This window comes from Prionailurus bengalensis, chromosome B3 (assembly GCF_016509475.1).
Source record: "Prionailurus bengalensis isolate Pbe53 chromosome B3, Fcat_Pben_1.1_paternal_pri, whole genome shotgun sequence".
In the NCBI taxonomy this organism is placed as follows: domain Eukaryota; kingdom Metazoa; phylum Chordata; class Mammalia; order Carnivora; family Felidae; genus Prionailurus; species Prionailurus bengalensis.
This window is the reverse complement of record NC_057355.1, coordinates 42,414,539-42,441,709: the sequence shown is the minus strand read 5'-3', so window position 1 is coordinate 42,441,709 and position 27,171 is coordinate 42,414,539. Positions and strand designations below refer to the sequence as shown.

The 27,171-nt window shown below is 44.0% G+C and overlaps 1 protein-coding gene across 7 annotated transcripts in view; it reads left to right on the top strand.

The window, feature by feature from the left end:
- The window catches only part of TLN2 (talin 2), a 447,276-nt gene that overhangs the window by 308,407 nt on the left and 111,698 nt on the right, over positions 1 to 27,171 (top strand). For all 7 annotated transcript variants that reach the window (XM_043555274.1, XM_043555273.1, XM_043555271.1 and 4 more), the window contains 6 exons: positions 1,499 to 1,627; positions 4,048 to 4,150; positions 20,138 to 20,346; positions 21,423 to 21,542; positions 22,557 to 22,754; positions 23,811 to 23,950. In XM_043555274.1, the coding sequence (XP_043411209.1) occupies positions 1,499 to 1,627; positions 4,048 to 4,150; positions 20,138 to 20,346; positions 21,423 to 21,542; positions 22,557 to 22,754; positions 23,811 to 23,950 (899 nt within the window). The remainder of the gene's footprint in view (positions 1 to 1,498; positions 1,628 to 4,047; positions 4,151 to 20,137; positions 20,347 to 21,422; positions 21,543 to 22,556; positions 22,755 to 23,810; positions 23,951 to 27,171) is intronic.

The following is a 27,171-nucleotide window of genomic DNA, read 5'->3' as shown; positions in this document are numbered from 1 at the left end:
GTCATTTATAGTATCTGTTTTGCCCTGAAATCTTTTTACACCTTACATGGGAGCATTCACCTTAACAAGGTCCTCAACAGAACAGAGTTAGGGATTAGTAAGTTTCTGTCTCTAGGACTTACTTACCGATAGACCTCAGTACTGTACTGTTTGATGTGTTATTAGCATGAAATTCTGGCATGAATTCATTTTTCCTCACTGTAGCAATCCCTTTATAGAAACAAGAGGCGTCATACGTGAGAAAGGGAAGAAGGTTAGAAGCTGATTTGAATTCTTGATATGAACAGTGTGCCTTATCACCATAGAAAAATTTCCAGAGCTTTAGGATAATACTCAGTTTAAAAAAAAAAAAAATCTTGAGCTGTGTTTCTCAACCAGAGGTCCAAGGACCATCTGTGCTGAAGTCACCTGGGAGCATTCAGAATGCAGGTTCCTGGGCCTCACCTCTGAGCAACTGAATAAGAGTGCCTGGACAGGGAGCCTGAATTTGTACATTTTACAAGTTTCTTCAGTGAGCCTTAGAGTCATCCATACCTCAACTGCTCTGGAGCAATGAGCCCCAAAGTGGGGCTCAAGCGAGACTGTCCACTGGGGAGGAAGATACTGAGAGCTTTTAAATACGTTGTTTTATATAGTGTAAGGGTTAGGAGTATAGGCTCTGGAATCCAACTACCTGCATTCAAATTCTGGCCTTGCCATCAACTAATTTTTGGTGACCTCAGCAAGTTAATTAACCTCTCTGTGCCTCAGTTTCCCCACCTTGTAATACTGGCACATAGCAATCAATCAGTGACTATTACTGCTGTTGTTGTCACTATTATCTAAAAAAAAAAAAAAAAAAGAAAAAGAAATTAAGATTTACCAGTATTTGACATACTGAGCAAAAATTATACACATATAATTTATTAACATGTGGGGGGGGGGCTTGATCAAAGTACTTGAAGACCAATATTTTAAACGATCAAGAGAATGAAATAGTTTTCTTAAAACAATTACTAAGGAAAAAAATCTTTAGTAATCTTCACTATGGAAAAGTAATGGTTTATAGTCTAGAAATTTGTAGAGATTCAATAAGGTGGAAAAAGCCTTGTCCCGATAGTCCTGGGTTCATTCACTCATTCCTTCTTCATTCACTTACCACATGCTTCTCAAGTCTCTTTGTGGACACATCCTGTGCGTGGTGCTGTGTCTCTAGAACCCGGACACAGTGAAGAAGGATCCTCTTAGTTTGAGCAGCAAATGCATTTCAGATCAAAATAGCTTCCAGGAGACTTTAAGTATATCCACTTTTGAAGCATACATAATTGATTATTTCGGGGCGTTAGGACTGTGGTCCTGAGTGAGGCTGGAAGTGCTATCAGGAAACGCTTACTCCACTTGCTTCCTGTTGCCAGTGTTGGAGAATCTCTGGGTACATCCAGAAAGGCATTTTGTACGAAGTACTAGGGATGCTTTTCCTCGGCAGCCTTGGTACACATATTCCCAACTCTGTTGACAGGCCCATGAAGCCTGTGGTCCGATGGAAATTGACTCAGCTCTGAGCACCGTGCAGACACTTAAGAATGAACTGCAGGATGCCAAGATGGCTGCTGTGGAGAGTCAACTGAAACCGCTTCCAGGGGAAACGGTAAGGAAATGCTGGAGCCCACTGGGGGTGGGACTCTGCCTTATGGTACGATCATGGTGAGGCATTTTTAGAAGCTGGAGTTGGTGTGCTTGAATTTCTGGCATTTTGAAGGCAAAGCCTTAAAATAGCCCCATATTTAAGCACTGGGTTGAGTAAAAGATGGCCCTGAAGGGGCCTCTGGTAATGGTTGTGTGGCTTGAGGTTTGGCTGAGGATGAACAAGTGTCTGTTAATGATCATTAGTCTTTTCATAAACAAGACACATCCTAGTGTTTTAGTCCCATGTTGTGAACCCACAGCATTTTTTAAAAAGAATGTCCATTGCAGCTAGAGGAGCTAGATTTTAAAATTTAGGAGTTCTAGGGGCGCCTGGGCGGGTCAGTCAGTTAAGGGTCCTGACTCTTAGCTCAGCTCAGGTTATGATCTCAGGTTTTGTGAGTTGTGCCCCACATCAGGCTCTGTGCTGACAGCTTAGAGCCTGCTTGGGATTCTTTCCTCTGTCCCTCACCTGCTCACACTCATTTGCACTCTCTCAAAATAAATAAACACTTATAAAATAAATTTTTAAAAAGTAGGAGTTCTAGCATCTAGCTCCAGCTTATACCCTCTACTAGCTCTAGATAAGTCTTGGATCTCCTCTGTGTCTCAGATATTTCATCTATGAAATGGATGGCAATGATGTCATTAAGGTTGACACAGAAAATACTTTCAATAGTCATTTGAAAAAACATTTCCTTAGTGCAAGTCACCAGGATGGACAATGACAAAGAACTTGAATACAGTACAGTCACAACAGTCAGTGGAATGATGGCAACAGAGATCTAATTTGATGATGTTATGGTACCTCCTGAGGCCTGTCAGGGCTTTCTTGGCTAAGATTTTACCAGGTCTTCTCATTTGTACATACCTCCTTTTCCACATTACTGAACATTGCTAATAAATACCACCATTTATTAAGTACCTCGTTAAGCACTCTATACACACAAAATCAATCTAGTCGTAACCTTAATGAGCGAGTTCTCTTAATCCCATCTTACAGCTGAGAAACCAGAGGTGTGGAGGTAGGTTGTCACTATTCTGTGTGGTAATCTACCAGCTAGTGATAGAACCAGGGTTTGAATGCAGACCTATAGGACTCAAAAACCCATGCTTTTGATCACTCATGTTGAGAGCTTCTACTCTTGACTACTGCTGCTCTTTGGGTGAACTGAAAACTTGTGGAATCTTAGAAGGAGAATTAAAAAGCACCAAATTCACCATGCAACAATGCCTGGTACATATGAAGCCCTCAGAAAATATGTGTGAAATCAAGCTACTGCAAAGTAGTAAAGACGAGGAAACTCAGGCTCAGAGAAGTTAAGTCACCTAAGGTCGCTTAGCTAATGATGAAGTCAGGAGTGGCTGTAGGGCCAGCAGCTTTGTAATGTGGTCCGCATGACCCTTTACAAACTCTTGCTCCAGGGAGCCCAAGAGAGGCTGACATGACAGGAATCCTGCCTTTTATGTAAATCAACTGGTCAGTTCGAATGCAACAAACACGATGTAATTTTTAAGAAAATTGTTTGCCCCAAAGGAATGTGTGTGCAGCATTATAACACATTGTTGGCTGCAATGGACCAGGCTCTTTTTTATTTGAAGGCACTGCCTCTCGGGAAGCATGTTGTGGAATTAAAAAATGCACATGCTCTCTGATGCCTTTCTGCACTCTTGCGGTGTCCCTGGAGGTTCTGTTCCAAAATGTTGTCCTCATCTAGTAATCAAATAATTATCCATACCCTGGACCTTCAGTAACTTTGTTCTCTGAATTATTTATTCATTTTACAAAGCAACATGATGTGCCATTCACGGGAAGCAAGCACTTCGCCCATTTTCATAATCTCATTTACCACGGCAAACCTCTCTTTCTATTGCATTTCCTTCTGGTTAGAACTCCTCAAAGTATAAAGATTGAAATTAACAATGTTAATGGTCCCACACACCAGGAAGGTGGTACCACTGGATGACTGCCCACTTCCTGCCAAGGCATAATTATTTCTCGCTAAGGATTTGTTGCAGACTTTCTAAATTAGCTTCTAAAGGCATAATGCTAATAGCTACCATTTGTTGAGTACCTACATTGATTCTGAGAACTTTCTGAGCTTAGGCATTAGGATCTCCTTAGGAAACCAAGGCATGGCGAGGTTCAGTAACCTGCCCAATCTCTCACAGTTAGCATGTGGGGGAAGGAAGTAGAGGGCAGGAGCATGAACCCAAATTTGTTCTGAAACATGGGCTTTTTCCCCTCTTTGACCCTACTCAGCATTACTGGTATTAGGGGGGGAAAAGCTAAGGCCCACGTTTGATGTGCATTGTTTTTATGCTAAGACTTCAGTGTATGTTTCTTTTCTTCTAAGCTGTCTTCCCCTTTGGATGTTCTTATAGCTGGAAAAATGTGCTCAAGACCTGGGAAGTACATCTAAGGCAGTGGGCTCCTCCATGGCTCAGCTCCTAACCTGTGCTGCGCAAGGCAATGAGCACTACACAGGTGAGACTCACTCTTTTTGTGATTCCCTGTGGCCAGGTGCAGGCTCCTGGGTGTGGGCTGAGGGGTTCGGCAGCTGGTGTTCATGGACTTGACCATGAACCTGACTTTGTTTTTCAACAGCGATTTACAGATTTTTCAAGCACTTTCCATTTGCTTGTTACTAGGCTTCATACTGTTAATAGGCTTCATATAAGATGAATCCAATATGATCACTCCAAACTATTTGTGGATCACCCCTACTAGCCTGTAAGCAAACAGTAATTATAAACTTCTGGAACTATCTATGTGGGACTCTTGAAATCCCAGTGAAGTAAAGGAATTAAAAAAAAAAAAAGAGGAAAAGAAGATGACAATAAGATTTGAGTGAAATTTTCAAACATGGAAGGAGGCAGATGAGTGGTAGCAGACGGAGCCAGTGAACTAAAGGCCTCCCAGGATAGGGCAGCCAACAAGAAACAAGCTGATTTGTACTGCAAAACCTTGGGAAGGTTTGATTATTGGAGACACCAGTTACCCCCAAAGGCAGGAGACACCCTTAAACAGGAGTCTGTATAAGAAACAGCTTGTGTAATTATCAGCTCTAGGAAAAACACCAGGATATAAGGAAACATCTCCCTAGTAGGAAGAAGACCTAATAGGAAGTCTATAGCTACCTCAAATGGAAACATCAAGAAGTTTCATTATAAGCCCATTATTGGAAAGAGGAAATGTGTCAGAAGAAAGCTCAAAGAGCTGAAGTGGTTCTAGGAGAGGAATGGGGAACTCTGGGATGGGGAGGAGTAGTTATAAATAGTTGGTTTTGTTACACGGTAGTACTGCTTGCCTTTGGAACACACACACACACACACACACACACACACACACACACACACACACTGTTTGTGAAGTATAACATACATCTAGAAGAGAGCGTTAAGTCCTAAATGTAGACCTTCATGAGTTATCACAAATGGAACGCACCCAAAACATCACCACCATGATCAAGTAATGGGACATTTTCGACACTCACATGTGCCCTCTGCTCCCTGCCCCTCATTTTATTCCCTCCTGTCTCCCAGAGGTAAACACCCATGACTTGTAACAGCATTAATTCATTTGCTTATTTGTAACTATGAAGGAAATCATGCAGATGTGTCCTTGTGTCTTCACTGTCTTTTCAGGCATTACGTTGTGAGATTCATGTGATGTAGGCAGCAGTTCTTACATTTCTGTTGCTTCCTGTAATATTTTATTGGATGACCATACCTATTTGAGACTTGATCCCTTTGATGGGTAAAGCTGTGGACAGTTCTAGGACATGCTGTTTAGTGGGCATAAATAAGCATTTTCTTAATAGATACCTAGAAATGGAATTGCTGGGTGCCAGGCTGTGCTTGGCTCTAACTACCTTCCTTCGGGCACTGGTGTATGAAAGTTCCAGCTGTTCACATCCTTGTCTCCACTTTCTGTTGTCAGCCATTGTCATTCTGCTGAGTGGGTGTAGTATCCTATTATGGTTCTGATTTTTATTTCCCTGAAAAGCAGCGCAATTGAGGATTTTTTCATATACTAGTTGGCCATCTGGATATCTTGTGAAGTGCCTGTTCATGTCTTTTGCTCTTTAAAAAAAAAAAAAAACTTTGAGGGGCACCTTGGTGGCTGAGTCCGTTAAACATCCGACATTGGCTCAGGTCACGATCTCATGGTTCCTGAGTTCCAGCCCCGCGTCAGACTCTGTGCTAACAGCTCAGAGCCTGGAGCCTGCTTCGGATTCTGTGTCTCCTTCTCTCTCTCCCCTCCCTGGTTCATTTTCTCTCCCTCTCCCTCCCTCCCTTTCTCTCTCTCTCTCAAAAATAACTCAAACTTTCATTTTTAACATCTGTTTATCTTTGTATTTGTTGTAGGAAGTCCTTTTCATTTCCATGTATCTTTTATCTTGGAGCTTACCTTTCACTCTCAAAGTTGTTCCTTGGTGAATAGATTTTTTTTACAATTTTAATGTAGTTCAATTTACAACTCTTTCCCTTAAGGTTAGTCACTGTGTCCTTTGCAAAAATTTTACCTCCAGAATCATTAAGTACTCTTTTCTGTCGCTGTCTAGAAGCTTTGTTGTTTTACTTTCTATACTTAGAAGTACGATCCATCTAAAATTGAGTTTTGTATGTGAGCAAACACAACAAGTGGTGTATCCCACACCACTTGTTGAAGCAACCATCATATCCCCAGAAGTCTTCAGTTTTCTCTGTCATTAGTTAAGGGAACTTTTATGAGAATCAGTTTCTGATCTTTAGATTCTTTTCCAATGACTTAATTGCTTCTTCCTACCTTAGTACCACACTTTGCTAATTACTGCGGTTTTATACTAAGTATTAATATCTGTTTATATAAGTCCTCTGACTTTAAGTGCTGACTATTCTTTTTTTTTTTCCAACGTTTATTTATTTTTGGGACAGAGAGAGACAGAGCATGAACAGGGGAGGAGCAGAGAGAGAGGGAGACACAGAATCGGAAACAGGCTCCAGGCTCTGAGCCATCAGCCCAGAGCCTGACGCGGGGCTCGAACTCACCGACCGCGAGATCGTGACCTGGCTGAAGTCGGACGCTTAACCGACTGCACCACCCAGGCGCCCCAAAGTGCTGACTATTCTTAACCCTTTGCCTTTCCAAACAAATTCTACCATCAGCCTGTCAGTTTCCACTCCCCAAAAAGACCTGCTTATTTTTTCCCTTTTCTAAATTGGAGTTACATTGAATCAATTTGGGGATAAGGAACCTTTTTATATTAGTGAGATTTCTAATCTGTGAATATGTCTTGTCCTTGCACTTAGATTTTCTTTTTAATACTGTTTTATAGCTCTATGTATATAGTTTTGTGTGTTTGTTTTCATTAGGGTGTGCATGATCTGTTTTGTCCCATTGTCAACTTTGCTATATGCTTTTGTTTAACTGGTATGTTATAAGCATCATGTATTTGTTGTTTTGCAGAGAGAGGGGTTGTTGATGCAACAATCTTTTTTTTCAGCTGGACTATTTGTTCCATTTACCTATAATGTAATGACTGATATATTGGGATTTTAATCTAGCCTTTTACTATTTGTTTTCTGAATGTCTTACCTGTTCTGGATTCCTTTCTTGCCTTTCTTCACATTCATATGTATCTGTTACATTCTGTCTGCCCTTGACGAGCTTGTTAGTTGTATATTCATTGACTATCCTATGATTTTCAAAGTCTAACATGAGTTAGTATGTTCACCTCTTCCTGGACAGTACAAGAATCTTGGAACACTTGAACTCCCTTCACCTTTCTTCCCTCTCATTCATTATTGTCATTTTTGTGTGTTTTAATTACACAGATATATCAGTCTTCTCAATACAGTCTCCATATTGTTTCATATGGTCAGTATCCATTTAGAGTCACCTCCATATTTACCCCTTCCATTGCTCTTTGTTCCTTCCTGCTTCTCCCATGTGCCTCCACTTGGGATTATTTCCTTTCTGCCTGAAGAAGTCCCTTCATTTGCCTTAGTACGAGTCAACTGGTAACAAATTCTGTCCATTTTTGTCTGCATCCACCTTTGTCGTGCCTTTATTTTTGGTGGGTAATTTCATTTATAAAATTTAAAGTTGGCAGTTATTTTATGCCAGCCCTTTGAAGATGTTATTCCATTGTCGTCTGGCTTTTTGATTTCTGAAAAGTCAAGTCTGAAGTCAGCTGTCAGTGTCCTTTTGTAAAGGTAATATGGTTTTCTTTTGCCCCTCTACTAGCTTTTTGAATGAAAGAAGTTTTATTGTGTGTTTATCCTGCCTTGGGTTTTAGTACTGTTTGAGAATGGGATTTGCTATCTTACATCAGTTTTGGAAATCTCTCAAGCACTGTATTTTCACGTAGTGATTCTGCCCCATTTTTTCTGTCTTCTCTGAAGATTCCAGTTACTGTCTCTATGGGGCATTTCCACTGTTTAGCCTACCTCTTCTTCTTTCCCATGTTTGCTGCAATTTTTCTTCTCCATGTGTTTTTCTCAGCATTCTCCTTTGATGAGTCTGCAGCTCACTGTTCCTCTCCTTAGCTGTGTCTACTCTGCTTTTAGCCTCTTCTGAGTTTTTAATTTGAAACGTCCCATTTTTCAGTTTGATAAAAGCTTCTTGATAGTTTTCTTGCACTTTCCAAACTTTGGATGCTGAAATTTTCTATCTTGCCATCTAATTTCTTCAACATAGTTCTCACAAGTTATTGAAAGTCCTGGTCCAGTACTTCCAATATCTGGATCACCTGTGGGCCTGTATTGTCATTTTTCTCCGTTTTCAGCCGTTGGTCTTACCTCCTGCTGTTGCTGATATTTTTTTAATCTAATGCTAGACATGGATACTTTAAATTGAAGAGATGGTCTGAGGCTCTGAATTGTGTTTTTTTCCCTACAGAGGATTATTCTTTGTTTCTGGCATGTAGTGAACATCTAAGCAGATCACTGTAATATGGGCAGGGACGGAGCTGATTGGAAACTGTGTGGTCTATTTCCAGTTTGTTTTTTATGGGATAGCCCTTTGTGCATCCCATCAAAGCATCTGTGATGTTTACCAAGGACATTGCCTTTCATGGGCTCACAACTGTCCTTTTTAATTCTCCCAGCCCCATGAGATTGCAGGAAGTTTTGCTCAGCTCCTGGGCAACAGTTTACAAATTAAGGAACGCCTTGAAGGGAAAAGTGGCACTGTACCTCCCTCTCTGTGCTTTTTTTTCTCTTTAAAATCTTGTCCCTCTTGGGATGCCTGGGTGGCTCAGGCAGTTAAGCACTAGACTCTTTTTTTTTTTTTTTTTTCTGAAATTTATTGACAAATTGGTTTCCATACAACACCCAGTGCTCATCCCAAAAGGTGCCCTCCTCAATACCCATCACCCACCCTCTCCTCCCTCCCACCCCCCATCAACCCTCAGTTTGTTCTCAGTTTTTTACAGTCTCTTATGCTTTGGCTCTCTCCCATTCTAACCTCTTTTTTTTTTTTTTTCCTTCCCCTCCCCCATGGGTTCCTGCCAAGTTTCTCAGGATCCACATAAGAGTGAGACCATATGGTATCTGTCTTTCTCTGTATGGCTTATTTCACTTAGCATCACACTCTCCAGTTCCATCCACGTTGCTACAAAAGGCCATATTTCATTTTTTCTCATTGCCACGTAATATTCCATTGTGTATATAAACCACAATTTCTTTATCCATTCATCAGTTGATGGACATTTAGGCTCTTTCCATAATTTGGCTATTGTTGAGAGTGCTGCTATGAACATTGGGGTACAAGTGGCCCTATGCATCAGTGCTCCTGTATCCCTTGGATAAATTCCTAGCAGTGCTATTGCTGGGTCATAGGGTAGGTCTATTTTTAATTTTCTGAGGAACCTCCACACTGCTTTCCAGAGCGGCTGCACCAATTTGCATTCCCACCAACAGTGCAAGAGGGTTCCCGTTTCTCCACATCCTCTCCAGCATCTATAGTCTCCTGATTTGTTCATTTTGGCCACTCTGACTGGCGTGAGGTGATACCTGAGTGTGGTTTTGATTTGTATTTCCCTGATAAGGAGCGACGCTGAACATCTTTTCATGTGCCTGTTGGCCATCCGGATGTCTTCTTTAGAGAAGTGTCTATTCATGTTTTCTGCCCATTTCTTCACTGGGTTATTTGTTTTTCGGGTGTGGAGTTTGGTGAGCTCTTTATAGATTTTGGATACTAGCCCTTTGTCCGATATGTCATTTGCGAATATCTTTTCCCATTCCGTTGGTTGCCTTTTAGTTTTGTTGGTTGTTTCCTTTGCTGTGCAGAAGCTTTTTATCTTCATAAGGTCCCAGTAATTCACTTTTGCTTTTAATTCCCTTGCCTTTGGGGATGTGTCGAGTAAGAGATTGCTACGGCTGAGGTCAGAGAGGTCTTTTCCTGCTTTCTCCTCTAAGGTTTTGATGGTTTCCTGTCTCACATTTAGGTCCTTTATCCATTTTGAGTTTATTTTTGTGAATGGTGTGAGAAAGTGGTCTAGTTTCAACCTTCTGCATGTTGCTGTCCAGTTCTCCCAGCACCATTTGTTAAAGAGGCTGTCTTTTTTCCATTGGATGTTCTTTCCTGCTTTGTCAAAGATGAGTTGGCCATACGTTTGTGGGTCTAGTTCTGGGGTTTCTATTCTATTCCATTGGTCTATGTGTCTGTTTTGGTGCCAATACCATGCTGTCTTGATGATGACAGCTTTGTAGTAGAGGCTAAAGTCTGGGATTGTGATGCCTCCTGCTTTGGTCTTCTTCTTCAAAATTCCTTTGGCTATTCTGGGCCTTTTGTGGTTCCATATGAATTTTAGGATTGCTTGTTCTAGTTTCGAGAAGAATGCTGGTGCAATTTTGATTGGGATTGCATTGAATGTGTAGATAGCTTTGGGTAGTATTGACATTTTGACAATATTTATTTTTCCAATCCATGAGCAGGGAATGTCTTTCCATTTCTTTAAATCTTCTTCAATTTCCTTCAGAAGCTTTCTATAGTTTTCAGCATACAGATCCTTTACATCTTTGGTTAGATTTATTCCTAGGTATTTTATGCTTCTTGGTGCAATTGTGAATGGGATCAATTTCTTTATTTGTCTTTCTGTTGCTTCATTGTTAGTGTATAAGAATGCAACTGATTTCTGTACATTGATTTTGTATCCTGCAACTTTGCTGAATTCCTGTATCAGTTCTAGCAGACTTTTGGTGGAGTCTATCGGATTTTCCATGTATAATATCATGTCATCTGCAAAAAGCGAAAGCTTGACTTCATCTTTGCCAATTTTGATGCCTTTGATTTCCTTTTGTTGTCTGATTGCTGATGCTAGAACTTCCAGCACTATGTTAAACAGCAGCGGTGAGAGTGGGCATCCTTGTCGTGTTCCTGATCTCAGGGAAAAAGCTTTCAGTTTTTCCCCGTTGAGGATGATGTTAGCTGTGGGCTTTTCATAAATGGCTTTTATGATCTTTAAGTATGTTCCTTCTATCCCGACTTTCTCAAGGGTTTTTATTAAGAAAGGGTGCTGGATTTTGTCGAAGGCCTTTTCTGCATCGATTGACAGGATCATATGGTTCTTCACTCTTTTTTTGTTAATGTGATGTATCACGTTGATTGATTTGCGAATGTTGAACCAGCCCTGCATCCCAGGAATGAATCCCACTTGATCATGGTGAATAATTCTTTTTATATGCCGTTGAATTCGATTTGCTAGTATCTTATTGAGAATTTTTGCATCCATATTCATCAGGGATATTGGCCTGTAGTTCTCTTTTTTGACTGGGTCTCTGTCTGGTTTAGGAATCAAAGTAATACTGGCTTCATAGAATGAGTCTGGAAGTTTTCCTTCCCTTTCTATTTCTTGGAATAGCTTGAGAAGGATAGGTATTATCTCTGCTTTAAACGTCTGGTAGAACTCCCCTGGGAAGCCATCTGGTCCTGGACTCTTATTTGTTGGGAGATTTTTGATAACCGATTCAATTTCTTCGCTGGTTATGGGTCTGTTCAAGCTTTCTATTTCCTCCTGATTGAGTTTTGGAAGCGTGTGGGTGTTCAGGAATTCGTCCATTTCTTCCAGGTTGTCCAATTTGTTGGCATATAAGTTTTCATAGTATTCCCTGATAGTTGTTTGTATCTCTGAGGGATTGGTTGTAATAATTCCATTTTCATTCATGATTTTATCTATTTGGGTCATCTCCCTTTTCTTTTTGAGAAGCCTGGCTAGAGGTTTGTCAATTTTGTTTATTTTTTCAAAAAACCAACTCTTGGTTTCGTTGATCTGCTCTACAGTTTTTTTAGTTTCTATATTGTTTATTTCTGCTCTGATCTTTATTATTTCTCTTCTTCTGCTGGGCTTAGGCTGCCTTTGCTGTTCTGCTTCTAGTTCCTTTAGGTGTGCTGTTAGATTTTGTATTTGGGATTTTTCTTGTTTCCTGAGATAGGCCTGGATGGCAATGTATTTTCCTCTCAGGACTGCCTTTGCTGCGTCCCAAAGCGTTTGGATTGTTGTATTTTCATTTTCGTTTGTTTCCATATATTTTTTAATTTCTTCTCTAATTGCCTGGTTGACCCACTCATTCGTTAGTAGGGTGTTCTTTAACCTCCATGCTTTTGGAGGTCTTCCAGACTTTTTTCTGTGGTTGATTTCAAGCTTCATGGCATTGTGGTCTGAAAGTAAGCATGGTATAATTTCAATTCTTGTAAACTTATGGAGGGCTGTTTTGTGACCCAGTATATGATCTATCTTGGAGAATGTTCCATGTGCACTCGAGAAGAAAGTATATTCTGTTGCTTTGGGATGCAGAGTTCTAAATATATCTGTCAAGTCCATCTCATCCAATGTCTCATTCAGGGCCCTTGTTTCTTTATTGACTGTGTGTCTAGATGATCTATCCATTTCTGTAAGTGGTGTATTAAAGTCCCCTGCAATTACCACATTCTTATCAATAAGGTTGCTTATGTTTATGAGTAATTGTTTTATATATTTGGGGGCTCCGGTATTCGGTGCATAGACATTGATAATTGTTAGCTCTTCCTGATGGATAGACCCTGTAACTATTATATAATGTCCTTCTTCATCTCTTGTTACAGCCTTTAATTTAAAGTCTAGTTTGTCTGATATAAGTATGGCTACTCCAGCTTTCTTTTGGCTTCCAGTCGCATGATAAATAGTTCTCCATCCCCTCACTCTCAATCTAAAGGTGTCCTCAGGTCTAAAATGAGTCTCTTGTAGACAGCAAATAGATGGGTCTTGTTTTTTTATCCATTCTGATACCCTATGTCTTTTGGTTGGCGCATTTAATCCATTTACATTCAGTGTTATTATAGAAAGATACGGGTTTAGAGTCATTGTGATGTCTGTATGTTTTATGCTTATAGTGATGTCTCTGGGACTTTGTCTCACAGGGTCCCCCTTAGGATCTCTTGTAGGGCTGGTTTAGTGGTGACAAATTCCTTCAGTTTTTGTTTGTTTGGGAAGACCTTTATCTCTCCTTCTATTCTAAATGACAGACTTGCTGGATAAAGGATTCTTGGCTGCATATTTTTTCTGTCTAGCACCCTGAAAATCTCTTGCCAATTCTTTCTGGCCTGCCAAGTTTCAAAAGAGAGATCAGTCACAAGTCTTATAGGTCTCCCTTTATATGTGAGGGCACGTTTACCCCTTGCTGCTTTCAGAATTTTCTCTTTATCCTTGTATTTTGCCAGTTTCACTATGATATGTCGTGCAGAAGATCGATTCAAGTTACGTCTGAAGGGAGTTCTCTGTGCCTCTTGGATTTCAATGCCTTTTTCCTTCCCCAGTTCAGGGAAGTTCTCAGCTATGATTTCTTCAAGTACCCCTTCAGCACCTTTCCCTCTCTCTTCCTCCTCTGGGATACCAATTATGCGTATATTATTTCTTTTTAGTGTATCACTTAATTCTCTAATTTTCCCCTCATACTCCTGGATTTTTTTATCTCTCTTTTTCTCAGCTTCCTCTTTTTCCATAACTTTATCTTCTAGTTCACCTATTCTCTCCTCTGCCTCTTCAAGCCGAGCTGAGGTGGTTTCCATTTTGTTATGCATTTCGTTTAAAGCGTTTTTCAGCTCCTCGTGACTGTTCCTTAGTCCCTTGATCTCTGTAGCAAGAGATTCTCTGCTGTCCTGTATACTGTTTTCAAGCCCAGCGATTAATTTTATGACTATTATTCTAAATTCACTTTCTGTTATATTATCCAAATCCTTTTTGATCAGCTCATTAGCTGTTGTTATTTCCTGGAGATTCTTCTGAGGGGAGTTCTTCCGCTTGGTCATTTTGGATAGTCCCTGGCGTGGTGAGGACCTGCAGGGCACTTCCCCTGTGCTGTGGTGTATACCTGGAGTTGGTGGGCGGGGCCGCAGTCAGACCTGATGTCTGCCCCCAGCCCACCGCTGGGGCCACAGTCAGACTGGTGTGTGCCTTCTCTTCCCCTCTCCTAGGGGCGGGATTCACTGTGGAGTGGTGTGGCTCGTCTGGGCTACTTGCACCCTGCCAGGCTTGTGATGCTGGGGATCTGGCGTATTAGCTGGGGTGGGTAGGCAAGGTGCTCGGGGGCAGGAGGGGCAGGCTTAGATCGCTTCTCCTTAGGTGATCCACTTCAGGAGGGGCCCTGTGGCAGCGGGAGGGAGTCAGATCCGCTGCCGGAGGTTTGGCTCCGCCTAAGCGCAGAGTTGGGTGTTTGTGCGGAGCGAGCAAGTTCCCTGGCAGGAACCGGTTCCCTTTGGGATTTCGGCTGGGGGATGGGCGGGGGAAATGGCGCTGGCGAGCGCCTTTGTTCCCCACCAAACTGAGCTCTGTTGTCAGGGGGCTCAGCAGCTCTCCCTCCCTTTGTCCTCCAGCCTTCCCGCTTTCCGAGCAGAGCTGTTAATTTCTGACCTCCCAGACGCTAAGTCGCGCTTGCTGTCGGAACACAGTCCGCCCGGCCCCTCCGCTTTTGCAAGCCCGACTCGGGGGCTCTGCTTGGCCGGCGAGCCGCCCCTCCGCCCCGGCTCCCTCCCGCCAGTCCGTGGAGCGCGCACCGCCTCACCGCCCTTCCTACCCTCTTCCGTGGGCCTCTCGTCTGCGTTTGGCTCCGGCGACTCTGTTCTGCTAATCCTCTGGCGGTTTTCTGGGTTATTTAGGCAGGTGTAGATGGAATCTAAGTGATCAGTAGGACGTGCGGTGAGCCCAGCGTCCTCCTAAGCCGCCATCTTCTAGAAAGATCAAGCACTAGACTCTTGATTTCAGCTCAGGTCATGATCTGAAGGTTCGTGAGTTTGACCCCCACATCAGGCTCCACACTGACAGTGCAAAGCCTGCTTGGGATTCTCTCTCTCTCTCTCTCTCTCTCTCTCTCTCTGCCCCTTCCTCATTCTCTCTCTCTCTCTCTCTCTCTCTCTCTCAAAATAATCTTTTAAAAAATGAAATTAAAATAAAATCTTATTCCTCATAGTGCCTTGGCCTCTCTCCACTGCCATCAAATAGATGTTTTGTATGATTTTTCCAATGAGGGGGAATTTATCTGCAATAAGTTATTCTGCCGTTGTGATAACCAAGGTCCTCTTTGATTTTTTTAAAACTCTGTGTATTTAATACTTTAAAAACAGAGCACAATAGGAGTGCAAAAAGAGTTCTCCATAGTATAATACAGTACCTGCAATAATAAGAATTTTGTCCTAACGGGAGAGTAAGAGAAGCTGTCAAAGAGAATTGGCCACCTGATCAGGGTTTTCAGGATTGCTTAGCATTCATTTAGTGTTCAAGGAGAAGGAAAAGTATTTATAAATTCTTACAAGGCATAGGGTACATGGGAGATGCAAGCTTCAAGAAATTCTACACCTTTCTGGAATCTTGCCAAGCTTGGTACAGCTGATGAAATGCCTCTTTAATGGAGGGAAGACTCCTTTATAGGTTCCATCATTTGATACTGATAACATCTAGGATGACAGACTGTCTAGTCTGTGTGTGAAAATAGCCTGGAAGTAGCACCATTTAGTTTTGGCAGGCGCTGAATGGGTGGTTGGGGGGATGGGAACAGTGTGTATCAAGTCCCAAGGGGAAGAGAAAAGACTGACCAAGTGACCTTGAGGAGGGTTCAGGCAAAAGGCAAGCAGGAGAGGAGTAAAAACTTAAGGATGGAAAGGGAGACTGGGTCAGCTCCTAAAGAGCCTCGTAAGCCACCTTAAATAATTTAAAACTTAAGAGCATGTGAAGACAGTGAAGAGTTTAGATTGCCTTTTAAATAGGTTGCCCTTCCTCTCCTATGCAGATAAAGTGAGGGAAACAAAGTTGGAGGCAGGAAGACGAGGGTGAATGCTGCTGCATTCATCCACCTGAGAGATGGGGGTGGCCTGCAGAAGAAATGAACAGATGAATTAAAGAAAAAGAGACCTGACAGCTGTTGGTTGACTGGTCAGGGACTGGCAGGGATGGAAGTAAGGAAAACAACATGGACACTCAAGTGTTTGGCCTGAGAGCTGAATGAAGCACAGGGCCATGGGCAGGCATGGTGGGCTGGAGTTCAGGGATTCCAGATTCAACTATAGATGTATTCAGTCTGAAGCATCTCCAGGTCAAGGTGCCCATTAGGCAGCTAGATATTTGCCTTAGAAACTCAGTAGAGAAGTTTCGACTGGGGACGATGTTTCTTAACTGTTGAATACAATGATAACAATTGAAACTGAAGAAGTTTGAACAAGTTTGCCGAGAGGGAGTGGTAGAGCAAGAAAAATTATCACAAGTATCTCTGGATAACGCAAATATTTAACAAGAAGAAGGCTAAGCAGCAAAGGAGATGTTTGAAAGAAGTGAGAATGTGCAGCCTTGGAAAGAGCAAGAAAACCTGAAGAAAGGGAGGTGTCTAGAGCCAGAGAGGTAGTTGCTACCCAGAAAGTTGCCTGAGAGAGAGGCTTAGGGGAAGCATCCATTGGCTCTGAGAAAAACAGGGTCACTCTTCTTGTTGGAGGCAAGTCCTCGTAAGTTCGAAAATGGCTGGTAAGGAAGGAGAGAGAAAGTACGTGTGGACAGCGTCTCCCTGGGTCTCAGCCGCTGCTGGGCTAGATTCTAACACAGATGTGTTTTTGTTGGGCTGCTATCCAAATGTATCCAAACCACATTTCTGCTTGGCTGAATATGGTGGCATATAGACCTCTTTTCAGATCCTGTAGGACAGATTAAAAACCTGTGGCATACCAGGTTTTTACCCTGTGAGTTTGCTATGTCGTCTACTGCTGTCTACACACAACCTACGTGAATTCTGATCAGCGGTGGCTGCCATTACAGAGAATTTCACTGCATCGCTGATCACTGAGGAATCTTCTTAATGCTTGTTCCTGAACGTAATTTAAGATCCAGATAGCAAGAATACCGTAAAAATAATTTGTGTCTTCAAAGCGTTGTGGTCATTGAGACTGTAGTCTGCTTTTGTGTTGTCCACTGGCAATTCTGGCTATGTAATGTACCCTGGACTATATGAACATTTTTTGTTCGGAGGGTGGTATTTGCCTGCAGACCTGACCCTGATGAATGTCATCATTACCATCGAGAATGTTGCTGTGAACTAAGCTGTATATAGCCATAGATGTTCATCGGGCTCCTGGCCTCTTGTTCCATTCCTTTGATGGTGTAGCTTCCTCTTCCTTGGAAACCTGATTCCTCCTAAGAGGATCCCTGAGGTGCCTTGAGATTTCATAGTGATTCCTCAGCAGAAAACACATGGGATAGACTAGCCTAAGCTCTTGGCATTCAGCTCCTCTGGTTTCTACCTCTTAAAAAAAAAAATGTCTGGGTCTGTAAAAGGTTTTTCAGTAAATGATTTTTGCATAAATGTGACTTTTCTAATTGTACGTGATAAATGTTGCATTCTTTCAAAGTCGTATACAGCTCAAATAGAAATGGACTCAGGAGACTATATAATAAATGGGAAGACAAGGGGAGATGTCGAGAAATCACAGCCTGGAATTTTCAACAGAGCAGTGATCTCAGCCTCCTAAAACTGGTGGGAAACCGAGGCCCTGAGGGAAAAGACAGCAGTCTAGGCCACACAGCTAATCAGCTGCAGAGCCAGAGGTGGATGAGGCCTTAACCACATCTGGTGCCTTTCTGAGCAAGGGCATCCTTCAACCCTGTGCCAGAAGCTTAAACATAAAAAGGAATTGACTGTTCCACTCCGCTTGTTTCTCTCCTTCACGTTCGCTTTATTTATCTTTGTGTTTTCTCTTCTGGGCTTCCCCTTTGCCATAAAAAAAAAAAACACTTTGTTTAAAATTCTTTCATACTGCACGTTGCATTCAGAAGTGCCGGGTGATAAACGGTGGATTGGCAGCTTTGTAATTTGCCCTGATTAGATTGTAGAGTTATGTCCCAGCTGTGGTGACTTACTAAATATTTACAGATTCGCAAGTCTGCCGTGCTGCAAAGTTGCCTTGTTTTATGGATGCAGGGCCTCGCACATTACTGTGTTATGGCGCCTCATCCTCCATAAGGAGACGACCACCTGCTGCTTCTGCTGATGCAGCAGAAGCCACGGCTGGTAAAGGCCCCCTTCAGAGGTGCCCAGAGACCGTCCCGCTGAAGCTTTAGACCATCGTCACCTCGAAGCTGAGCACAAGAGAAACTGATGTGTGTCAGTTTCACGCAGATGGTGTATGTTCCAGCAGGAATCCCTCCTAGTTCTCTACCCCAAAGAGCACTGTGCAGAGAGTCTGACCCAGAAGCTTAAGAATCCTCAGATCTAGCCCCGGCACTGCCTCTGAAAGTGTGTCACAGACAAGATACGCCTCGGTGATAGACCTCCTCTATGAAGGAGTTGGGTGAGATCTGCTTTAAGGTGGGTTCTTCTGCATTTCTCAGGGTGTCCAGATTCTCTTGTTACATGCTCTGGCACTTTAGCCTTCATGTTCTGCTTGGCTATGCCAGGCCCTCAGTGCCACGTAGGAACGTTCGTGTCCATTTTGTGGCAGATGGTACTATAATTTTTAACAACTAGTTTATATTCATAGTTGATCCCCACATCCCATCATCCTTAGAAGTGAGTTTAAAGATGAACAGGCAGGGGGTGCCTGGGTGGTTCAGTCAGTTAAGCGTCCAACTTTGGCTCAGGTTATGATCTCACAGCTTATAAGCTCGAGACCCGCATCAGGCTCTGTGCTGATAACTCAAAGCTCAGAGCCTCAAGCCTGCTTCGAATTCTGTGTCTCCTTCTCTCTTTTCCCCTTCCCTGCTCACTCTCTGTCTCTCTGTCTGTCTGTCTGTCTGTCTCTCTGTCTCTCTCTCTCTCTCTCTCGTTATTTAAATAAATATTTAAAAAATAAAAAATTAATGAAAAATAAAAATTAGTAAAAAATAAATAAAGACGAACAGGCACTTCCCAAAGGAAGATGTACAGATGGCCACTGAGTGTATGAAAAGGTACTCAACATCATTACTCCTTAGGGATATAAAAGTTAAACCGCAGTGAGCTACGATCATACGCCCACCAGAATGGCTAAAATAAAAAAAATCTGACAATAGCAAGTTTTGGCTAGGATGTAGGGCAGCTGGAACTCTCATACGTTGCTGGTGGAGCGCGTCATAGTAAAACCATTCTGAAAAGGTTTTGTGGTGTCCTCTAAAGCTAAACTTCCTCTAAGACACAGTAATTCCACTCCAAGGTTATATCCAAGAGAAATGATTCCCTATGTCCACTTACATACATGAAAGAAATGCAGGAAAGTTACAGGAACTTTCTTGGTAGCTTAATTCATAGTATCCCTAAACACCAGTCCAAATGTCCACCCACAGAAGAGAGGATAAACAAATGGTGAATTGGTACAATGAAATACTACATATCAAGTCAGAGGAATGAATATAACGGCATGGATGAAACTCCCAGCATTCTGGCAGAGAAATAAACCAGACACAGCATACTGGTGGTTCCATCAACAGGGGATTGAAGAACAGATAAAACTAGCCTAACTAGAAGAATGATCATTTCTAGTGCGAGAGGTCATTGACCGAGGAAGGGGACAGGTGATGGAAATGCTCTGTCTCCATCTGCATTGTGGCTACGTAGATGTAAACATACGTAAAAATTCACTGAGCTGCACATGTGGAGTGCTCACTTGATTGTATCTAAGTCATGCCCTGATAAAAAAACAGTTGGGAAGAAAAGTGCGTCTGAGTGGTCCATCTGTGTACTTGATCCCATGCACTTGGTGTTACAGGTCCGTGGAATACGCACAGCAGAGTGTGTGACGGGAACCAGAGAGAAATCGCTGTTAGCCTGCCACTTGTTACAACATGTCTCTTGGATTGGCCCAGAGCCGGTGGTATGGGCTGCTCCTTCGAGAAGCATAGCAATTCACATTTCATAAAAAGTGATTTGGAGCCCACCTGGACCACACACTGTCAGAGGGTCTTCTCCTTTCTAGGAAGCTGTGCTCTAGAGGCTGACTTTCAAATAAAGTATGGCTTTTAGATGGAGTTTAACAGAAAGTCTGGTGGCATTTTATCCCTAGGGGTGGCTGCAAGAGAGACAGCCCAAGCTCTGAAAACGCTGGCCCAGGCTGCCCGTGGAGTGGCCGCATCCACGAGCGACCCCGCAGCTACGCATGCCATGTTAGATTCAGCCCGCGACGTGATGGAGGGCTCAGCCATGCTCATCCAGGAAGCCAAGCAGGCCCTGATTGCACCTGGAGATGCTGAGAGTCAGCAGAGACTAGCCCAGGTGAGGCCCTGAAATTGGCAATTGCGGTCATTGCTAAGGTGGTCACTCTTTTCCGGGTGTGAACATTGCTCAACGATGGGTGTTTTCAAGACCTTCCCAAGTAGTATAACCATGCTGGCCTTATGTGATACCCACTTTTTAACTTTGGTCTGGTAGCCCCCGTCATATGAGATCTGCTCAACTGAGTTAACAGAGAGCATGGGGGCCTTTATTGAAATCTGTCCTTGGAACTTCGGGAGCCAGGACGTATGGCTTGTTTGCTTGGGGCCCAGGTGTGCTTAAATACATTCCTCTTCCTAGTCCGGGAGGTGAGGTAGGTCCACTTAATGGGTCCGCTCAAAGTTTCTACTCCCTTTATTGCCTCTTTGGATGAGTCTTTGCCTGCCTAATGAAACCTGTGGGCTAGAGACCATCTAGGCAAAGTTCTAGACAGGAAACTGGGAAGGTGGTTTAGGTTAAAAGACACGACACAGCCCACTTCCAAAAACGTTACCCTTTGCCTAAGGGTACAGAACAGTACATACAGCAAGTCCTTGGACATCCTAAAGAGGCAGCATGAGGGCAGCTCCAAGTTCAAGTCTGAAGTGCTCAGAGCATCCCGCCTGCCCTTGAGCAGGGTGAGGTGTGGGGGTTATGGCATCTGTGTGTCACAGAGAGAAATCAGCCACAGGCCTGCCTGCGACCCAAAGAATTCAAGGCCTCCTTCCACTTTGGTGGCCTCCACAGGGCTCTCAAGAAGGGGGCTCTTTGTGTTTCTTTTGGTAGTGGATATCTTTGTGGTAGAACCTGATGTAATATTAGAGAGTTCTGTGTTTGAGTAATTGTGTTTGGTGATGGGGTGCGCACGAGATGTACTATATCAGCGTGTCAGACCCTTTGCCAAGACAGGATGTTAACCCCAGTGAGAGGCCTAAAAGAGGTGATTTAATGGTAAACAGTGTCAGCTGGATGCTGGCAGATAATCTCCCGATCCTTTTCAGCTCTGCGCACTGTCACTGCTGGTTCCCAGCACATCTGCACAAGTGTTTGCACTGAAACTACTCTCTTACAGACCTTTTCTCCCTCCGTGTATTCAGGTGGCCAAAGCCGTCTCGCACTCCTTGAATAACTGCGTGAATTGTCTCCCTGGCCAGAAGGATGTGGACGTGGCCTTGAAGAGCATTGGCGAGTCCAGCAAGAAGCTGCTTGTGGACTCGGTGAGAGGTTTTTGCATTGAGAAGGGGCACCTGGGGGACTGGGCTCGCCGTAGGTGTGAGAGGAGTCTTCTTCTTTCCATGGGGTCTCAGAGCAGCTAACCTCCATTTTAGGAGTCCTGTTTTGCCTCTCAATTTGCCTTTCCTTGTTTGGCTTTTCCATGAGCAAAGTTCCCAGGCGGAGCTTTTCAAGTTGACTTTTGCTTTGAGTCCTTGTTGCTGTTTGCTCTTGTATCCTCCCGGTGAAAACAGGAAAGGTGGGTATGTGATCATCTGGCTTGTTATCAGGACATCACAGGCAGTCACAGGCAGGTGGTGGAGGGATGTGTGTCCAGAACTCACTGAGAGAGCAAGTTGTCTAAGGAACTGCATCTTGGAGCCTATTTGCTGTTTTGGGCACCCCTTTCAGTGGGGGCCTTTGGTTCATCCATCCCTTCTCTGCCTGGTACCTGGCACATACCAGCTATGCAAGCCGCGTATACAATGTGACTAATAGAGCCTAGCCCTAACCTCTCTGGAACTTAGGGCAATTCCGCCAGTGATGCTTCTGGTCCACGTAAAAGCTGTGTTAGCAAAGGTTACTAATTGGTGGCTATTAGTTTGGAAGAATAGGATTTGAGGTTTAATACAGCATCTGCTTTTGTGTTCTAGAAAGCTAAAGCTTTGAGAGGCTCCATCTGAAATAGAGTGATGGTTCAGAGCATGGATCCTGGAATCAGATTGCCCACGTGTCAGTCCTGGCTCTGCTACTCAGGAGACCACAGCCCCTGAGGATAGACCATATTCGAATCCACTGTGTCTAGCATTGACTAGGTGTTCAAGTAAATTTCAGTGAATGAAATAACGTTGGTATGTTACAGGTCATACTTCACATAGGTGGGCTCAAACCAGAGCCTTTTCATTTAGGTGACTCAGAAATGCGTCCCTGAAGAGTCCTCCTTCCCTCCATGGCTCCTTCCTTATTTCCACCACGCAAAGTAAAACTTCTTATGGAGCATGCCTTTCTTCCCCCTGCAGTTACCTCCAAGCACGAAGCCTTTCCAGGAGGCCCAGAGTGAACTGAACCAAGCTGCGGCTGATCTGAACCAATCTGCTGGGGAAGTGGTCCATGCCACCCGGGGCCAGAGTGGAGAGCTGGCCGCAGCCTCTGGGAAGTTCAGTGATGATTTCGATGAATTCCTGGATGCTGGCATTGAGATGGCAGGCCAGGCTCAGGTGAGTGTGGCAGTGGCTGACTGGGGTTGACCCTCACCTATCCTCTGATGGACTGTTCACCCTTGAGGGCCCGCTGGACAAACAGGAATAGGGAACCTGTCAGCAGACCACACCGATGCGTTCTCTCTGCTGCTTAGGAAACTCTGTGACCTCACAGGCCTGGCATTCCTAAAGATGCTATTAGCTTATGTGTGAAATGCTTCTTAGAGATGACGGATAACTTTTCCCACGATCATGCAGCAGCGTTCATGGTTTATTTCTGCTTTTTTCAGGGAGGGCAGCTCTGTGTCCTGTGCTTCATAGGTCGTATAATATGGTGAGAAATCTTGTGTTTGAGGTTCACTGGGCCCATTTGAGGAGATTGTGTCTGATGCTAAGTGTCGAATGATTAAAAATTACCTCCTTGAGATGAACAGATAAAACCCTTGTTCAGAACAAGGGGACATGACTGGTCTGGTGTCAGCTTGCAAAGCTGTTTTTTCTTGAGCTCCTGTGAACTGCCTAGAGGAGACACCCAGGGGTGTTGCTTGCTGTGTTATCTACAAATGGTTATTTCTCGGGTGGTAAGTAAGCCAGGTGAGAAATGAGACTTCTCTCAAGTCAGGAACTTCTAGGCTGCGGTCAGCTCTGAATATCTAGATAGCGGCAGTCATTTGTGCCAGGCCGAGATGTACGAGCTGCTCGACAACTCCAGCATTGTTGAGCGGGATGCTGGAATCCTGGCCTGGTCTGTGCGCTGGTGTGCATGTGCTCTCTCTCCCTCTCTCTCCTTCCCTCCCCCGCTTTTAATGCCTGCCCTTGTGAGACAGCACAGCTCTCTGCTGACCCAGTTGGGGCTGGATTTCTGTCCTGTTGCGTGCATCTTGGTCAGGGTATCTGTTTGGGGGAGAGTAGACACTGGGCACCGTCTCGACCATCCAGGCCTCTGCAGACTCACCGGGCTACATGCGGTCTCCATAACTTGCTTCCATTTGAACATGGTACTCCTGGCTCTCTGAATGCCTCCCGGGAGAAATGGACAGTCCCTAATTACTCTGCCTCCTTTCGACTTTCCAGACAAAAGAAGACCAGATCCAAGTGATTGGAAACCTCAAGAATATCTCTATGGCATCCAGCAAGCTGTTGTTAGCTGCCAAATCTCTCTCTGTAGATCCAGGAGCCCCCAATGCAAAAAATCTCCTGGCTGCTGCCGCAAGGTAAGAAGGGAAACAGAATGTGCTTTCGTGTGTGCTTAAATAATGTCACTGTTGTAGAGCCGTGCCTGACATCCTGCTGCGCTTCTGTCGCTGAACACAGACGAGGTGCTGTTTCTCTGTTGTCAGAGGTAGAGTCGTGACTCTGGCATTTGATTAAACTGGCTTATTTTCACGTGCTTTCCCCACTAAAGAGGTCTTCTGTCTTTTACAGCCTTTCAGCTTGCTTAGGCTTAAGGCCCCCATTGATTTATAAACATGATGGCTTAAATAGACATTTTTAAAGTAGTGTCGTATCTTTGGGATTATGAATGTGATATATGCCCACTGGAAAAAAAAATGAGAAAATATTGCAAAGTACAAAAAGCCCACAACACCCAATGACGCCTTCAACATTTCTTGAGCGCTTACTATGTGCCTGGCATTGATGTTGATTAGATGGATTTAAACATAATCTGTCACTTGCAGAAGGGCTCCAGTTTAGGATGAATGGGGTAGGGGTGGGAGTAAATTGTGTGGGGAGAAATATTAAAACGTGAGCCTGAGTTCTGGATGTTGTCCGTGTCCTGCTTTCCCGTTGTTTTCACCCGAGGAAGCGGTTAATACAATACAACATCTGTTCTATGGCCACTGTGGCTCACTAACGGGTGATTGAATGCTGGTACGTGGAGAAAGTGCAGTGACAGCCCAGGCAGATTTTGTGTAAGCAAACCCACACTCATTTTCCTGAACCAAGAGAGTAGGGTGTTGCATGTTTCTCTGGTCCTGTAGGCATGCATGTTTTCGTAGCATTCCTTGACATAACTTGATACATAGGAAAGCTAACAGCAGTCACAGATGAGATGTGGGCAACCAGAATATGTAGTATAATTGGAAGCCTTTTCAAAATGTGAAGATTAGTGATTCTTTTCTTTTTTTTTTTTTAAATGTCTATTTTTGAGACAGAGACAGAGCATGAACAGGGGAGGGTCAGAGAGAGAGAGGGAGACACAGAATCTGAAATAGGATCCAGGCTCTGAGCTGTCAGCACAGAGCCGGATGCGGGGCTTGAACTCATGAACCGCGAGATCACGACCTGAGCCAAAGTCAGACGCTTAACCGACTGAGCCACCCAGGCGCCCCGAAGATTAGTGATTCTTAAAATGCATAGCTTGAATTCTACTTCTCAGTTTTTCTTTTTAAACTTGACTTTGCTTGCTTGCTTGCTTATTGTTTTTTTTTCATGTCTTTCTCCTGGGTGCTCAGTGCCTGTCTCTTCAAGCTAAGTTCAGAGTCAGAGCTGAATTCTAGTCCAGGCTCGAACGTTTGGCACGCTTGGTTACATTGGCTGGAGTGCTCAACCTGCCTAAACTTTCCCATCTGCAAAATGGGGGTATGTGCTACATCATCCTTAGGTTCTTGTCCATTCTCAGTATTAAGGTATCTTGGTGATCATGGTTAAAACCTGTCTCGTCCTCTCTTGGCATATAGTGCTTTTTTTTTTTTTTCTTTTGGCGGATGGTGAGGCAATTAGATAATTTTAGAGAATTTCCCTTGAAAACAGTTATCCTTAGATGTGTATACTTTAGCTTCAAACAATAGTGAGAGCCACTAGGAGTGGGAAAAAACCCTCCCCTCTCTCCACCTCCATCTTAGGCTTTGTGACTGTGCCAGTGAGTGAGTGCCCTCCAAGGGGCAGGGGATGAGAAAGGAAGGAGTGATGTCTCCTCTGTTGAGCAGCTGTTTCTCATATAAAACCCTCTCTTGATTCCTCTTTTTCCTACAAAGACCCTTTGGATAAGGCAACTGATGTTTCCAGGTATCCGAACTCAGACGTTTTTCATTATCTTCAATTTTTTGCGTCGTTTCAAAACTATAGTTTCCAACTTAGAACGCGCTGTTCACTTTCCTAAATTGTGGGAAGAAGGGGAGAGTGTAAATGAAAGCCAGTTAAGGAAGGAAACCCAGGCCCTCAAGGAATATTGCTGCTGTCCTGGCTCTGTGGGTGTCTGAAGGCCCCCTGGTGGTGACACTGAGGAAGGGCCCCGGAGACCAGGTGATAAAGCTTTCCTTGCCTCTGTCCTGGCTTTCAGCGTTGACAGGGAGTTCCCAGCCTGATGGTTTCATAGCCAAGTACGTGCTTTAAAACCATCACATGAAATGATTGTGCTGGCACATTGTCCTTGGCTTTGTGGCACATGTTGGGAAGCTGTGCTCCTTGAGGAGGTTTCCCAGTGGAAACTTCCTGCCAGATCCCCTGAGTCAGGCAAGCTCCCTTTTGGAGGTAAAGCTCTGCACAGCTGGGGTGCATGCATGCATTCATTCATCCAGCTAGCAGATTTTTCCCAGATGCCTGCTATGGGCTAGGTCCAGCCCTGGATGCTGGGCTCACACCGGGAATACAACCGGGATGGCCCTGGTAGAGTTAGGGCAGAGGGCACACACACACAGCATGCTCACCCCCTTCCATCTGGACTTGGCAACAACCCTGCATGTAAGTGCCCTTGGAGTTAAGAACCAGGTATCTTATTGCCACTGCCCTCCCTATTCTTGAGACACCAAGCCCTGCCTGTGTGTCATGTGGATGACACAGTAGCCCCAAGGATGCCATTGTGAGGACCCAGACCTGGACCAACTCAGCCCTGTCCTGCTCCCGGGTCAGCAACCTTGAATCCTTTATTCGTTATGGTCTCCAGACTCTTTCTTCTCTGGAAGAGCAGTTGAGTATGACCTTTTCCTTTGTTCTCCATTCTGCATCAGAGCCCAGGTGCATTTGAGGAGCCCAGTCCTTTGGTTTTTGATGCTTAGTGGGGATGAAGTCCTTTTCTGTTCAGTGCCCAGTTTGTTTATCTTCCTGTATAGTTGGTGAGCTCAGACTCTCCTCTGATGAATTGGGTAGAGCTGGAAACCCTTTGTCAATCATTCATCAGCTTTTTCCCTGACCAGGGGCTGGTCTGATGCTCCCTGAACTTAGCCAAAGAAAGGGAAAACCAGGTTGCAGTTGCAAAAGGTGGGGGGAACATCGTACCTCTAAGCACCTCACCTCTACCACTGCTCACACCACAGTCACCCTGGCTAGGACAACTCCCAGCTGAGAAGACTTTATGCCCACCACTTCCAGCTTTGGGACCCAGCCAGTCTTTCAGCTGCTTTCCTGTCCCCTGAGGGTCTCTTAGAACTTTGTGAGTGATTCCTCTTCCTGGGCTGCCCTTTGTTTTGAGGTTCCTGCCAGGCAGGCTTCCTCC